This window comes from Salmo trutta, chromosome 12 (genome assembly GCF_901001165.1).
Source record: "Salmo trutta chromosome 12, fSalTru1.1, whole genome shotgun sequence".
Taxonomy (NCBI): Eukaryota; Metazoa; Chordata; class Actinopteri; order Salmoniformes; family Salmonidae; genus Salmo; species Salmo trutta.
The window spans coordinates 31,230,960-31,246,257 of record NC_042968.1 but is presented as its reverse complement, the minus strand read 5'-3'; the positions used below and the strand labels follow the sequence as shown (position 1 = coordinate 31,246,257).

At 47.4% G+C, this 15,298-nt stretch overlaps 2 protein-coding genes across 3 annotated transcripts in view; both read right to left on the bottom strand.

The window, feature by feature from the left end:
- myo5aa (myosin VAa) overlaps positions 1-3,022 on the bottom strand; it is a gene marked incomplete in the record, with an annotated part of 100,621 nt that extends 97,599 nt beyond the window's left edge. The window contains 1 exon segment of the mRNA XM_029767954.1: positions 2,678-3,022. Coding sequence (XP_029623814.1) covers positions 2,678-2,734 — 57 coding nt within the window.
- A 2,789-nt stretch (positions 3,023-5,811) lies between these two features.
- On the bottom strand, positions 5,812-15,141 carry LOC115203338 (cAMP-regulated phosphoprotein 19-A). Of its 2 annotated transcripts, none has more exons than XM_029767952.1 (3): positions 14,790-15,141; positions 8,314-8,436; positions 5,812-6,277 (listed from the first exon to the last, which is right to left on the bottom strand). In XM_029767952.1, exons 1-3 carry the CDS (start codon positions 14,847-14,849, stop codon positions 6,098-6,100), a joined length of 363 nt encoding a protein of 120 aa, XP_029623812.1. In that variant the 5' UTR covers positions 14,850-15,141; the 3' UTR covers positions 5,812-6,097. The 2 variants fall into 2 exon arrangements, with proteins under 2 accessions (XP_029623812.1, XP_029623813.1); XM_029767953.1 differs by having other exon boundaries at positions 14,814-15,123.
- Between the last annotated feature and the right edge of the window lie 157 nt (positions 15,142-15,298).

Genomic DNA, 15,298 nt, shown 5'->3' with positions numbered 1-15,298 from the left:
CGGTCGACCTCTAATCTGGACAATGCACACTCCCCCTGTGGTACTTCATGTCGGAGCCACCAGGGCCTCTGGGCTTCAATGCTCTGGCTCACGATTGGCCAGGGCTGGAGCTTATGCAATCCCCCCTTTTCCCCTGATCCAGGCTGTGCTGGACAGGACCAGGATGGCAGAGCATCGTCTGCTTCTGGTGGCCCCATACTGGCCCAGACGACCCTAGTTCAGCCTTTTCCTGTCCCTGTTGTCTGGGACACCTTGGCAACCCCTGAGACCGGACCTGCTGTCTCAGGTCGGGGGAACTCTGTGGCATCCGAGGCCGCACCGCCTCAGTCTGTGGGCTTGGCCACTGAACGGCACCAATGGTCTATGTAAGGACTACAGGAGGGTGTAATGAACACCATGCAGAGCGCAAGGGCGCTGGTTACAACCGCGGCATACCTGTTGCGCTGGCGGTTGTCCTGCTCTTGGTGCACTGGTATTGAGGTTGTGTCCGAGTCATGCGGGGTGCAGTATGTCCTCCAATACCTGCAGTCTCGCTTGGCAGCCTCTACACAGAGGGTATTTGGCCGCTATATCTGCCTGCCATGTGGGGTGGATGGACAGGCCAGTGGGGCACCATCCCTTGGTCTCCAGGTTTATGAAGGGGATTTGTTGCCTGCGTCCAGCTAGGACCTGCTCAACAGCAAGCTGGGATCTGGATGTGGTCTTGGCAGCTTTGGCAAAGCCACCTTTCGAACAGTTGGAGTCCCTGAAACACCTCTCTTTGAAGGTGGTTTTCTTGGTAGCGATTACTTCCATGAAGAGGGTGGGTGAGCTCCATGCTCTTTCGGTAAGTTCTGAGTGCTACAGGATGGACCCTGGACATCTCTCCGCCTCAGCCCTTCATTCCTTCCGAAGGTTCTGTCAGACAGGCATGTGTATCCTGTCTCCTTACGACCTTCCCGGCAGTGGTGGGGGAGTCTGGGCCTCCCTCCGGCATGCTGTGCCCTGTGAGGGCACTGGCTACCTATGTGGTGCGGACACGGTCAGTGAGAACAACAGACCAGCTCTTTGTCTCACTGGATCGTGGACACGATTACAACAGCATACCACCTGGCTGGCAGGCCAGTGCTGGGATCTGTGGTGGCACATTCAACATGAGGTGTGGCTGCGTCCTGGGCTCTACTGAGAGGAGTGCCCGCCCCTCGCTGACATCTGTGCTGCAGCCAGCTGGGCTTCCTCTTGCACCTTTGCTAGGTACTATTGGGTAAATGTGGCACCTCCCTCTGCAGTTGGTTCAGCGGTCCTGGGCGGCGCCTCCCCGTTCGGGGACTGTGCCGGGACCCCCTTCCACATTGACGGCCCCTGTGTTTCGGTCCCGCGCTGGGACTTTGCCGCTGGCTGGCCAGGTCCCTCTAGCACCGACTAATCTGGTACGGGTATACCAATATATTGGAGTGATCCAATATAGTGAAACATAACGAAGGTTATGTATGTAACCACGGTTATGTGAGCTATATGGATCGCTCCAATCCTCTACGGTGCTAGAGGCGCCTCAAGAATGATGTAGAGAACGTGTGTCGCGGCCATGGGGTCTATATATAGGGGCAGACCCCAGCTGTGACACAGGTGTACACAGGAGTAAATCTGTAAATCCTCACCTCGGATGTATCCCTCCGCCGCGGAGTGATACCAATATATTGGAGTGATCCATATAGTTCACATAACCATGGTTACATAAGTAACCTTCGTTCAGCTGGATGCAAAGTTTTGGAACTTCAGCTAGAAATATCCGATGTAAAACAAACATGCATGGCTGACTTGTAGAATACGGAATAACGTCAGCTCTATTTGTGATATTTCTATCTACGTTTGCATACTGAACATGGTCATGGATGCAAAAAGGGGGGGAAAAAAATCTCAAAACAAATCGCGGTGACGTAAGCGAGGCCCGTGACGTCACCACTGGTATCAGCATCATTCCCCTCTCCTCGGTACCCAAGCCGAATCCCAGCCTCGAGATCAAATAAAAGGCCTTTATAAAACTCCTTTATAAAACACAATAACAAACATCACTGTGCGACTGCCGGTTGACAAAATAACATGATTTATGTAGGTCAAAAAACACCATTCTCCATCGTAGCCAGTGCGATGCTAAATGTATACCAAAATAAAAATCGTCTTTTTAAAATTGCATCAACCCCGACCTGACATTAAGCCGAATAATAAAACATTTAAATTGACGGTCATTCTGAGCGGGGGGCTATGAAGGGCAGAGACAGAGGCCGAATCGCAGAACCCATAGCCTCCGCGCTTTGTCAGCTGAGCTGCTTCTGCTGCACCCATTTTAACACAGCAGAGAGCTAAATATAGAAGGCGACTTCACTCAGTCATAGGCTACTGCATGTCAACCTATATGTACTGTATATTGCCCCCAGGCTGTAGGACGCTGCTTCAAACACTTTTCATTCGTTCCAAAAACCACGCACTGGTTTGATAATCACCTCCTGTGCGTTGTTCGAGGCTTTGTGACCTGTCAATCTCGATGTTTGGTTTAAAGACTTCCCTCTCATTCATTCCCGCCATCAACGAATGAATGATTATAAACAAGCTCTTTGCTTTGTTCTCATTGAAGAAAGCGCTGCAGAAACGCTATAAACGCACAAGGCAAAGCAAATACCGATCACGTTGGTTATATTACCTTTGTGTACAGCTCTGACGCTGCCATACTGGTGGAGCTGTCGTGTCCTTTTTCCATGAATCTCAGCAGCTAGATTTCAACATCAGTAGGTCGCCGCTCCGTTTTTTCCTCGCAGTTAATAAAAGTGCCACCAGGCTTTCGGTTACTCTTTTTTTAGTGTACAGCACCTAGCGCCATCATACCTAGAAAACCTCAATATTTTTGCATCTCTCGGAGCATTATGGGAATTGATGATGGATAAAATGATTCAGTGAAACGCGGTTGTTACCATGGGCTCGGAAACATGGCTAAACAGCGTTCCGCTGTGGCCAAGAGGCGACATCGCTTTAGTTCTGCTGGTTAGAACCATGGTTAGAAGCCTGCTAGTCAGATTCCGTTGCAAAACGTTTAGTCTGTTTGCTATAGGAGCCAAACGGAAGCAAACAGAACGAAACGGGGAGGAACCTACCTGAATTTGTTCAACAGAAACTCATGTTCGATGCCAAACGTTTTCCGTTTGGATTGCAACAGACTAAACGTTTCGCAACAGAATCCGACTAATGAATACAGCCCTGGTTGCCATGTGCCATAGGCCTGATAATTTAGCCCCCTTCATCCCAGGTGGGACATAAAGCTGCAACAATCTTCTTCCACTAGGGTCTGTCGGTCTTTGGCCACAGCTTGTGTGTCTTAAGTGGGAGATAAATCCAGATTATTTACATACATTTTGATCAAGATTTATCTTGGTGGTGCTTCGGCTCTGCTGGTGTTATCCCTCATCTAATACTAACATTTGCATACATAATTCCTTTGTATACAATCCTTCATAGATGATTGTATGATCTGTCAATGCATGGAGTCAGTCATCAAACACCCAACAGCCGTTTGTGCAAAACTATTTTATTTACAAAACAAAATGGCACAACGTGACAGGGGGGGTTGTGGATGGGGGCAGTCATACACACACACCTTAACCATTCAGTCCTTCAGCTTCAGACCCTTGATGACCACACCCCCACTAGTGGACTGGCCTGTGCATATATACAGTAGAGCACTATATAGGGAATAGGGTGTGATTGAGATCTGTAAAGATATGCTGGCCATAGGGGGTAGGTGTGTATGAGGGTGTGTGTGAGAGAGAAAGAAGGAGAATGGGAGTGTGTGTGTATGTGAGAGTTGGGGTGTAGAGGAGTGTGTCTGTGTGTGAAAGATGAATGAGGGTGTGTGAGGCCAAAGAATTTGGAGCTAAATGAAGATGTCTTTAGAACCCCCGTCACATCATCCAGCTGTTACATCTACATTCCCCAGTGGAGGCTGCTGAGGGGAGGGCAGCTCATAATGGATGGAACAGAGTAAATGGAATGGCATCAAACACATGAAAACCATGTGTGATACCATTCCCCTCCAGCCCTTATCATGAGCACATCCTCCCCAATTAAAGGGGCCACCAATCTGTGACATTCACCCCTCCCTCTGGTCTGAAAACAGAGGTTACAAATAGAGGTTTTATGGGGCCATACATGTTGGTGCTTTTCCATTGAGACTTACTCACACGAGTGGGTCATCAGTGTTTTAATGTAAGCTCTAGTGTTATCAGGAGAGTGACACTAAAGACTTGGGGCAGGCAGAATCAACAACCTCTACATCATTCAAGACAGTAGCTTTGTGAGGTGTTAAAGTTCATAGTTAGCCATTATTATGAAAATGAGGTTGAAAAGTACCCAGGGCCTGGGCTTGGCTACCAGTCAGAACAGGTCCACTGGAGCCATGGCCCAGTGAGACACGGGTGCCGACTCGGGTAGATGGAAACAAAAGTCTGAGTATTTTGGTAAAACACTGGGGTAAATCCTCATTGGAAACTCGCCAATAGTGCACTACTTTTGACTAGAGCCCTATGTGGCAGTGGGTGTAATGTAGTGCACTACACAGAAAGAAGGGTATGATTGGAGATTCCCTATATAATGCACTACTTCTCACCCTGTTCAGAAGTGGTGCACTATGTAATGAATAGGTTGCCACTTGGGACAACAATGTAGCCTTTAAACAGAACAACAGTAGTGAGAGGTTCTGGTCAGTCATTATCAAGGTTCTATTCAATCACTCAAGCACATTACAGCATCATTTAGATGACAACATAACACCAACAACGTGTTTGGTAAATCATAATATTCTACGTTAAAACATTCTAAAATGCTGATTTCAGCCTCACTCCTCTCCAACACAACTACAAATATTTACACAATCAGTTAACAGGACTGGAGATGACATTCAAACCTCTAGACCAGACCATCTGCCTGTCCCAAATGGATCACTACGCCCTATGTAGTGGAACCGTTTTGGGCCAGATGCTCATAGGGCAGCCACATAGGGCTCTGGTTGATAGTAGTGTACTGCATAGGGAATAGTGTGCCATTTCAGACTCTCTGTGGCTCGTCTGGGCCCTCCTCCCTCCTATGTTACACTCTCCAGGTGTGCGTCCCAAATGGCACCCTATTCCCTAAATACACTGAGTGTACAAAACATTATGAACACCTGCTCTTTCCATGACATAGACTGACCAGGTGAATCCAGGTGAAAGCTATGATCCCTTATTGATGTCACTTGTTAAATCCAATTCAATCAGTGTAGATGAAGAGGAGACAGGTTAAAGAAGGATTGTGAAGCCTTGAGACAGATTGTGTATGTGTGCCATTCAGAGGGTGACAGATTTAGGTGCCTTTGAACGGGATATGGTAGTAGGTGCCAGTTTGAGTGCGTCAAGAACTTCAACACTACTGGATTTGTCATGTTCAACAGTTTCCTGTGTGTCTCAAGAATGGTTCACCACCCAAAAGATATCCAGCCAACTTGACAACTGTGAGAAGCATTGGAGTCAACATGGGCCAGCATCCTTGTGGAATGCTTTCGACACCTTGTAGAGTCCATACCCCAACGAATTGAGGCTGTTCTGAGGGCAAAAAGGGGGTGCAACTCAATATTAGGAATGGTGTTCCTAATGTTTTGTACACTGTACTTTTGACCAGGGCCATATAGGGGATAGGGTGTCATCTGGGACACAGAGTTCCAGTCATCTTTAAAGTCTCCTCCTGTAGTGGAGTCATCCCAGTCCCTCCTCTCTCCCCCCTCTACACATCCTCATCCTTGCTTTCAGTGTATTTTTACATGAGAATAGAAAATAAACAAGAACAGAGAGGGGAGGGGAGGAAGAGCAGGAAGAAGAGGGAGCCATAACAGAGTGGAAGGTGAGGGAAAGCAGAGGGGACTGGGTGATGAGGGACAGAACCAGGGACAGGCAGTTAGGGGTGCGTGCCAGTTTGCTGGCCACCAGGGAAGGGTCTCTCTGGGGCAGAAGTAGACAGGGGGAGGTAGTGAGACAGGAACAGGTGTAGTAGGGTGATTGTTAGGTGTATTGACAGGGTTAGAGACAGGACAGTGTGTGTATCAGCCGGCCAGTTTGCTGGCCACCAGGGAAGGTTTCCTCTGCGGCAGGTCCTGAGGTGTAGGGATATGGTCTCCTGTGATCTCTCCTCCTCCGCTCTTCTCTGACGTGGCTGCAGGAAGCTGCTTGTTCTTCACCTTGGCCTTGGCCATGTTGTAGTCCCCAGAGTCAAAATACTTTTGCTGCAGAGAGAGAATGTTAAACTTAAAACAAGCTGCAAATTTTTTTAATACACAGTCTAATTGATGCTGAGAGAGAGACAACTGTGTGCTTGTGGGGATAGGTTAGGAGAGAAGGTAGGGCAGTAGGTAGGGAAGTAGGTAGGGCAGTAGGTAGGGAAGTAGGTAGGGCAGTGGACTTGTGGTGATAGGTTAGGAGAGTAGGTAGGGCAGTAGGTAGGGAAGTAGGTAGGGCAGTGGACTTGTGGTGATAGGTTAGGAGAGTAGGTAGGGCAGTAGGTAGGGAAGTAGGTAGGGCTGTGGACTTGTGGTGATAGGTTAGGAGAGTAGGTAGGGAAGTAGGTAGGGCAGTAGGTAGGGCAGTAGGTAGGGCAGTAGGTAGGGAAGTAGGTAGGGCAGTGGACTTGTGGTGATAGGTTAGGAGAGTAGGTAGGGAAGTAGGTAGGGCAGTAGGTAGGGCAGTAGGTAGGGCAGTAGGTAGGGAAGTAGGTAGGGCAGTGGACTTGTGGTGATAGGTTAGGAGAGTAGGTAGGGAAGTAGGTAGGGCAGTAGGTAGGGCAGTAGGTAGGGCAGTAGGTAGGGAAGTAGGTAGGGCAGTGGACTTGTGGTGATAGGTTAGGAGAGTAGGTAGGGAAGTAGGTAGGGCAGTAGGTAGGGCAGTAGGTAGGGCAGTAGGTAGGGAAGTAGGTAGGGAAGTAGGTAGGGCAGTGGACTTGTGGTGATAGGTTAGGAGAGTAGGTAGGGAAGTAGGTAGGGCAGTAGGTAGGGCAGTAGGTAGGGAAGTAGGTAGGGCAGTGGACTTGTGGTGATAGGTTAGGAGAGTAGGTAGGGAAGTAGGTAGGGAAGTAGGTAGGGCAGTAGGTAGGGCAGTAGGTAGGGCAGTAGGTAGGGAAGTAGGTAGGGCAGTGGACTTGTGGTGATAGGTTAGGAGAGAAGGTAGGGAAGGAGGTAGGGAAGTAGGTAGGTAGGGCAGTAGGTAGGGAAGTAGGTAGGTAGGGAAGTAGGTAGGGCAGTAGGTAGGTAGGGAAGTAGGTAGGGAAGTAGGTAGGTAGGGAAGTAGGTAGGGCAGTAGGTAGGTAGGGAAGTAGGTAGGGCAGTAGGTAGGTAGGGAAGTAGGTAGGGCAGTAGGTAGGGCAGTAGGTAGGGCAGTAGGTAGGTAGGGAAGTAGGTAGGGCAGTAGGTAGGTAGGGAAGTAGGTAGGGCAGTAGGTAGGGAAGTAGGTAGGTAGGGAAGTAGGTAGGGCAGTAGGTAGGGCAGTAGGTAGGTAGGGAAGTAGGTAGGGCAGTAGGTAGGTAGGGAAGTAGGTAGGGCAGTAGGTAGGGAAGTAGGTAGGTAGGGCAGTAGGTAGGTAGGAAGTAGGTATGGCATAGGTAGGGCAGTAGGTAGTAGGGAAGTAGTAGGTAGGGCAGTAGGTAGGTAGGGAATTGGTAGGAAGTATTAGGAGGGATAGGTGGGCAGTAGGTAGGGAAGTAGGTAGGGCAGTAGGTAGGTAGGGAAGGTAGGTAGGGCAGTAGGTAGGTAGGGAAGTAGGTAGGGCAGTAGGTAGGGCAGTAGGTAGGTAGGGAAGTAGGTAGGGCAGTAGGTAGGGCAGTAGGTAGGGAAGTAGGTAGGGCAGTAGGTAGGTAGGGCAGTAGGTAGGTAGGGCAGTAGGTAGGTAGGGCAGTAGGTAGGTAGGGCAGTAGGTAGGGCAGTAGGTAGGGCAGTAGGTAGGGCAGTAGGTAGGTAGGGCAGTAGGTAGGTAGGGCAGTAGGTAGGTAGGGCAGTAGGTAGGTAGGGCAGTAGGTAGGTAGGGCAGTAGGTAGGGCAGTAGGTAGGGCAGTAGGTAGGGCAGTAGGTAGGTAGGGCAGTAGGTAGGTAGGGCAGTAGGTAGGGCAGTAGGTAGGGCAGTAGGTAGGTAGGGCAGTAGGTAGGTAGGGCAGTAGGGCAGTAGGTAGGGCAGGTAGGGCAGTAGGTAGGGCAGTAGGTAGGGCAGTAGGTAGGGGGAAGTAGGTAGGGCAGTAGGTAGGGCAGTAGGTAGGGCAGTAGGGCTGTGGACTCACCCCCTTGGTCAGGCGTTTGCGTAGCAGGTCGGAGCCTCCAGGTTTGTGCCCCAGGTTTGGGTAGCGAGCCTTCAACTTGGCCTCCTCAACCTTCTCTGGACTGATCACCTTGTCGTCCATCTCCTAAAACACAAACAACAATTGAAAGCTTTTCTTTGGCGCAGCTGGTTAAAGGCATTGTCAAGCGGGTGGTCACGTGTTTGCGAGGCATTGTGCCCAGGGTTCGAGCCGTTGTACGGACAGTGTACCCAAAGCTATGCTAAGCAAGCACACACACTGTGGTCTGTCACATCCGCTCCTGAAAACGCCTGCACAACACATACGCCACCCACATGGACAACACATGCAAACACATGGACCACCCACATGCGCCACCCACATGCACAACACATGCGGAGGGAGCAGGGCTGTTACTACTGGTAGGGAAGTCAAGCTTTCAGCCTGCTGCACAGACCCTATGGACGCTCTAGTCTAGAGTACCTGGTTAAATTGTGCTAAGAACTGCAACGCTGCTGGGTTTTCACGCTCAACAGTTTGCCCGTGTGTATCAAGAATGGTCCACCACCCAAAGGACATCCAGCCAACTTGACAACTGTGGGAAGCATTGGAGTCAACATGGACCAGCATCCCTGTGGAATGCTTTCGACATCTTGTAGTCCATACCCCGGCGAATTGAGCCTGTTCTGAGGGCAAGGGGGTGCGACTCAATATTTGTAAGGTGTTCCTAATGTTTTCTCACAGATATTGTCAGAGACGGCAGGTTGTCATCTAATCGACAAACTCTGCAAAAAAAGAAACGTCCCTTTTTCAGGACCTTGTCTTTCAAAGATATTTGGATTTTTACTAATTAACTTCACAGATCTTCATTGTAAAGGTTTAAACACTGTTTCCCATGCTTGTTCAATGAACCATAAACAATTAATGAACATGGAGCTGTGGAACGGTCGTTAAGACACTAACAGCTTACAGACAGTAGGCAATTAAGGTCACAGTTATGAAAACTTAGGACACTAAAAAGAGGCCTTTCTACTGACTCTGAAAAACACCAAAAGAAAGATGCCCAGAGTCCCTGCTCATCTGCGTGAATGTGCCTTAAGCATGAGGACTAGAGGTTGACCGATTATGATTTTTCAACGCCGATACCGATTATTGGAGGACCCCAAAAAAAGGCCGATGCTGATTAATCGGTCGGTTTTATTTTATTTATTTGTAATAATGACAATTACAACAATACTGAATGAACACTTATTTTAACGTAATATAATACATAAATAAAATGAATTTAGCCTCAAATAAATAATGAAACAATTTAACAGTTCAATTTAACATGTTCAATTTAGTTTAAATAATGCAAAAATAAAGTGTTGGAGAAGAAAGTAAAAGTGCAATATGTGCCATGTAAGAAAGCTAACGTTTAAGTTCCTTGCTCAGAACATGGGAACATATGCTGGTGGTTCCTTTTAACATGAGTCTTCAATATTCCCAGGTAAGAAGTTTTAGGTTGTAGTTATTATAGGAATATTTCTCTCTATACGATTTGTATTTCATATACCATTGACTATTGGATGTTCTTATAGGCACTTTAGTATTGCCAGTGTAACAGTATAGCTTCCGTCCCTCTCCTCGCTCCTACCTGGGCTTGAACCAGGAACACATCGACAACAGCCACCCTCGAAGCAGCGTTGCCCATGCAGAGCAAGGGGAACAACTACTCCAAGTCTCAGAGCGAGTGATGTTTGAAACGCTATTAGCGCGCACCCGCTAACTAGCTAGCCATTTCACATCGGTTACACCAGCCTAATCTTGGGAGTTGACAGGCTTGAAGTCATAAACAGCGCATTGCGAACAGCTGCTGGCAAAACGCACGAAAGTGCTGTTTGAATGAATGCTTACGAGCCTGCTGGTGCCTACCATCGCTCAGTCAGACTGCTCTATGAAATCATAGACTTAATTATAATATAATAAACACACAGAAATACGAGCCTTTGGTCATTAATATGGTCGAATCCGGAAACTATCATCTCGAAAACAAAAGTTTTTTCTTTCAGTGAAATACGGAACCGGTCCGTATTTTTATCTAACGGGTGGCATCCCTAAGTCTAAATATTCCTGTTACATTGCACAACCTTCATAATTACGTAAAATTCTGGCAAATTAGTTCGCAACGAGCCAGGCAATGAACGCAAGAGCAGTGACACAATTTCATGTTACATTTATATTTACATTTTAGCAGACGCTCTTATCCAGAGTGACTTACAGTAGTGAATACAGTTCATACATTTCTTTTTGTACTGGAACCCCGTGGGAATCGAACCCACAACCCTGGCGTTGCACACACCATGCTGGCGTTGCAAACACCATGCTCTACCAACTGAGCCACAGGGAAGGCAATAGCAGGCAACAGTAACTAAATATGCAGGGTTAAAAATATATACACTGCTCAAAAAAATAAAGGGAACACTTAAACAACACAATGTAACTCCAAGTCAATAACACTTCTGTGAAATCAAACTGTCCACTTTGGAAGCAACACTGTTTGACAATACATTTCACATGCTGTTGTGCAAATGGAATAGACAACAGGTGGAAATTATAGGCAATTTGCAAGACACCCCCAATAACGGAGTGATTTTGCAGGAGGTGACCACAGACCACTTCTCAGTTCCTATGCTTCCTGGCTGATGTTTTGGTCACTTTTGAATGCTGGAGGTGCTTTCACTCTAGTGGTAGCATGAGACGGAGTCTACAACCCACACAAGTGGCTCAGGTAGTGCAGCTCATCCAGGATGGCACATCAATGCGAGCTGTGGCAAGAAGGTTTGCTGTGTCTGTCAGCGTAGTGTCCAGAGCATGGAGGCGCTACCATGAGACAGGCCAGTACACCAGGAGACGTGGAGGAGGCCGTAGGAGGGAAACAACCCAGAAGCAGGAGGAGGACTGCCAGAGCCCTGCAAAATGACCTCCAGCAGGCCACAAATGTGCATGTGTCTGCTCAAACGATCAGAAACAGACTCCATGAGGGTGGTATGAGGGCCCGACGTCCACAGGTGGGGGTTGTGCTTACAGCCCAACACCATGCAGGACGTTTGGCATTTGCCAGAGATCACCAAGATTGGCAAATTCGCCACTGGCGCCCTGTGCTCTTCACAGATGAAAGCAGGTTCACACTGAGCACGTGACAGACGTGAGAGTCTGGAGACGCCGTGGAGAACGTTCTGCTGCCTGCAACATCCTCCAGCATGACCGGTTTGGCGGTGGGTCAGTCATGGTGTGGGATGGCATTTCTTTGGGGGGGCTGCACAGTCTTCCATGTGCTCGCCAGAGGTAGCCTGACTGCCATTAGGTACCGAGATGAGATCCTCAGACCCCTTGTGAGACCATATGCTGGTGCGGTTGGCCCTGGGTTCCTCCTAATGCAAGACAATGCTAGACCTCATGTGGCTGGAGTGTGTCAGCAGTTCCTGCAAGAGGAAGGCATTGATGCTATGGACTGGCCCGCCCGTTCCCCAGACCTGAATCCAATTGAGCACATCTGGGACGTCATGTCTCGCTCCATCCACCAACGCCACGTTGCTCCACAGACTGTCCAGGAGTTGGCGGATGCTTTAGTCCAGGTCTGGGAGGAGATCCCTCAGGAGACCATCCGCCACTTCATCAGGAGCATGCCCAGGCGTTGTAGGGAGGTCATACAGGCACCTGGAGGCCACACACACTACTGAGCCTCATTTTGACTTGTTTTAAGGACATTACATCAAAGTTGGATCAGCCTGTAGTGTGGTTTTCCACTTTAATTTTGAGTGACTCCAAATCCAGACCTCCATGGGTTGATAAATTGGATTTCCATTGATTATTTTTGTGTGATTTTGTTGTCAGCACATTCAACTATGTAAAGAAAAAAGTATTTAATAAGATTATTTATTTCATTCAGATCTAGGATGTGTTGTTTAAGTGTTCCCTTTATTTTTTTGAGCAGTATACTTGTGTATTGATTTTAAAGAAAGGCATTGATGTTTATGGTTAGGTACATTGGTGCAACGACAGTGCTTTTTTCGCAAATGTGCTTGTTAAATCATCACCCGTTTGTCGAAGTAGGCTGTGATTCGATGACAAATTAACAGGCACCGCATCGATTATATGCAACGCGGGACGCGTTAGAGAAACTAGTAATATCATCAACCATGTGTAGTTAACTAGTGATTATATTAAGATTGATAGTTTTTTTTATAAGATAAGTTTAATGCTAGCTAGCAACTTACCTTGGCTTCTTGCTGCCCTCGTGTAACAGGTAGTCAGCCTGCCACGCAGGCTCCTCGTGGAGTGCAATGTAAGGTAGGTGGTTAGAGCGTTGGACTAGTAACCAGAAGGTTGCAAAAACGAATCCCCCCTGAACAAGGCAGTTAACCCCCGTTTCTAGGCCGTCATTGAAAATAAGAATGTGTTCTTAATCTGACTTGCCTAGTTAAATAAAGGTGTAAAAAAAAAATATATATATATATATATATTATTCGGCAAATCGGTGGCCAAAAATACAGATTACCGATTGTTATGAAAACTTGAAATCGGCCCTATTTAAATCGGCCATTTCGATTAATCGGTCGACCTCTAATGAGGACTGCTGATGTGGCCAGGGCAATAAAATGCGATGTCCATACTGTGAGACGCCTAAGACAGCGCTACAGAGAGACAGGACGGACAGCTGATCGTCCTCGCAGTGGCAGACAATGTGTAACAACACCTGCACAGGATCGGTACATCCGAACATCACACCTGCGGGACAGGTACAGGATGGCAACAACAACTGCCCGAATTACACCAGGAACGCACAATCCCTCAATCAATGCTCAGACTGTCCGCAATAGGCTGAGAGAGGCTGGACTGAAGGCTTGTAGGCCTGTAGTATAGCAGGTCCTCACCAAACATCACCGGCAACAACGTCGCCTATGGACACAAACCCTCCATCGCTGGACCAGACAGGACTGGCAAAAAGTGCTCGTCACTGACGTGTCGCGGTTTTGTCTCACCAGGGGTGATGGTCGGATTTACGTTTATCGTCGAAGGAATGAGCGTTACACTGAGGCCTGTACTCTGGAGCGGGATCGATTTGGAGGTGGAGGGTCCGTCACGGTCTGGGGCGGTGTGTCACAGCATCATCGGACTGAGCTTGTTGTCATTGCAGACAATCTCAACGCTGTGTGTTACAGGGACGACATCCTCCTCCCTGATGTGGTACCCTTCCTGCAGGCTCATCCTGACATGACTCTCCAGCATGACAATGCCACCAGCCATACTGCTCGTTCTGTGCGTGGTTTCCTTCAAGACACGAATGTCAGTGTTCTGCCATGGCCAGCGAAGAGCCCGGATCTCAATCCCATTGAGCAAGTCTGGGACCTGTTGGATCGGAGGGTGAGGGCCATTCCCCCCCAGAAATGTCCGGAAACTTGCAGGTGCCTTGGTGGAAGAGTGGGGTAACATCTCACAGCAAGAACTGGCAAATCTGGTGCAGTCCATGAGGAGGAGATGCACTGCAGTACTTAATGCAGCTGGTGACCACACCAGATACTGACTGTTACTTTTGATTTTGACTCCCCCTTTGTTTAGGGACACATTATTCAATTTGTTAGTCACATGTCTGTGGAACTTGTTCCGTTTGTCTCAGTTGTTTAATCTTATGTTCATACAAATATTTACACGTTATGTTTGCTGAAAATAAACGCAGTTGACAGTGAGAGGACGTTTCTTTTTTGCTGAGTTTAGCTAGCTACCTAGCTAAGGACAAAACAAACACTGGCCTTCAGTACAGCGAGGGGCGAGTCACTGTTGACAGACAGCCAGATTGCCTTCTTTAGAGTAGACAACAGTAGTCAAGCCACTGAAAGCAACATAACTTCGCTAACGTTAGATGGCTTTGATGGTGGTAGGTAGCTAGTTAGATCACTTGTTGGTTAATGTGGTTAAAACTAGCTGGCTAATGTGCCAATGATAGTTGTTTGTTAGCAAGCTGGCTAAAATAGACAAACCGACATATTTAACGTTAACTTGTTAGGTCATTATCCAACAAGCGAGTCAATTAACTAACGTTGGTTATTACTTCAGGAAAAACAATAATTGGGGTATTTGTTCTGCTTGTACTTAAATAATCATGACTTGATTAGTTAACGTTAGCATTGTGGGCAGCTAACGTTAACTATCGTAGCTAGCTACCGCGTTAGTTAACGTTAGCTTAATATCGAAAAGCCCTGCTAGCTACGACTGCAAATAGTTATGGCAAACAGCTTGATTAGATACCAAATGGCATTTATTAAGAAAACTGATAGTTGTTGATAATCACGACAGATAGTTAGAAAGGATTAACGCTAACGATGTTACAGTAGCTAACGTTAGCTTAAAAACCTGCCATATCATATGATAGTGTGCAGTGCAGCTTGACTGTCGTTGGTTAGTTAGCAAGTGGTTGTGTTTCAGACAAATAAACGTACATTCTGGTCATTCACCACCGTCTCCTCCGTCGTCTTTGTCCCCTCAATTTCCTCCGACATTTCTGTGTAACCTCGATCCCTGGCAAAGTCGAGAAGTAAACACAATCTGAACTAAATCCTTGCCCTGGCTTCCTCTCCCATACGAATCCGTACGACCGTTAACTATTAGCCCCCACAAATATGTCTGCCCGATCTGACGTCATTCTTTAGCAGAGGCGCGCTCATCCGTTTTCCTCTAAAAACTGTCGTTTGATATTTGAGCAAGACAAAAGTGGAGCCTTTTATTGAGCATCAACTTTACTCTACTTAATTCATGCAACCGACATTCACTACAAAAGTTCTTGACATCAGATTTGAAGTGGTGTTTCCCAGTATATTGCATGATGGTAAATGTAGTTTTATTTTGCTGTAATAATGGACTGCATCAGAAGGCTTTGGTCATCAAGTCCAATGTCATGAAATAAGCTAAATTATACACATTCTTCCTTTGATGGACCATGATCCATATG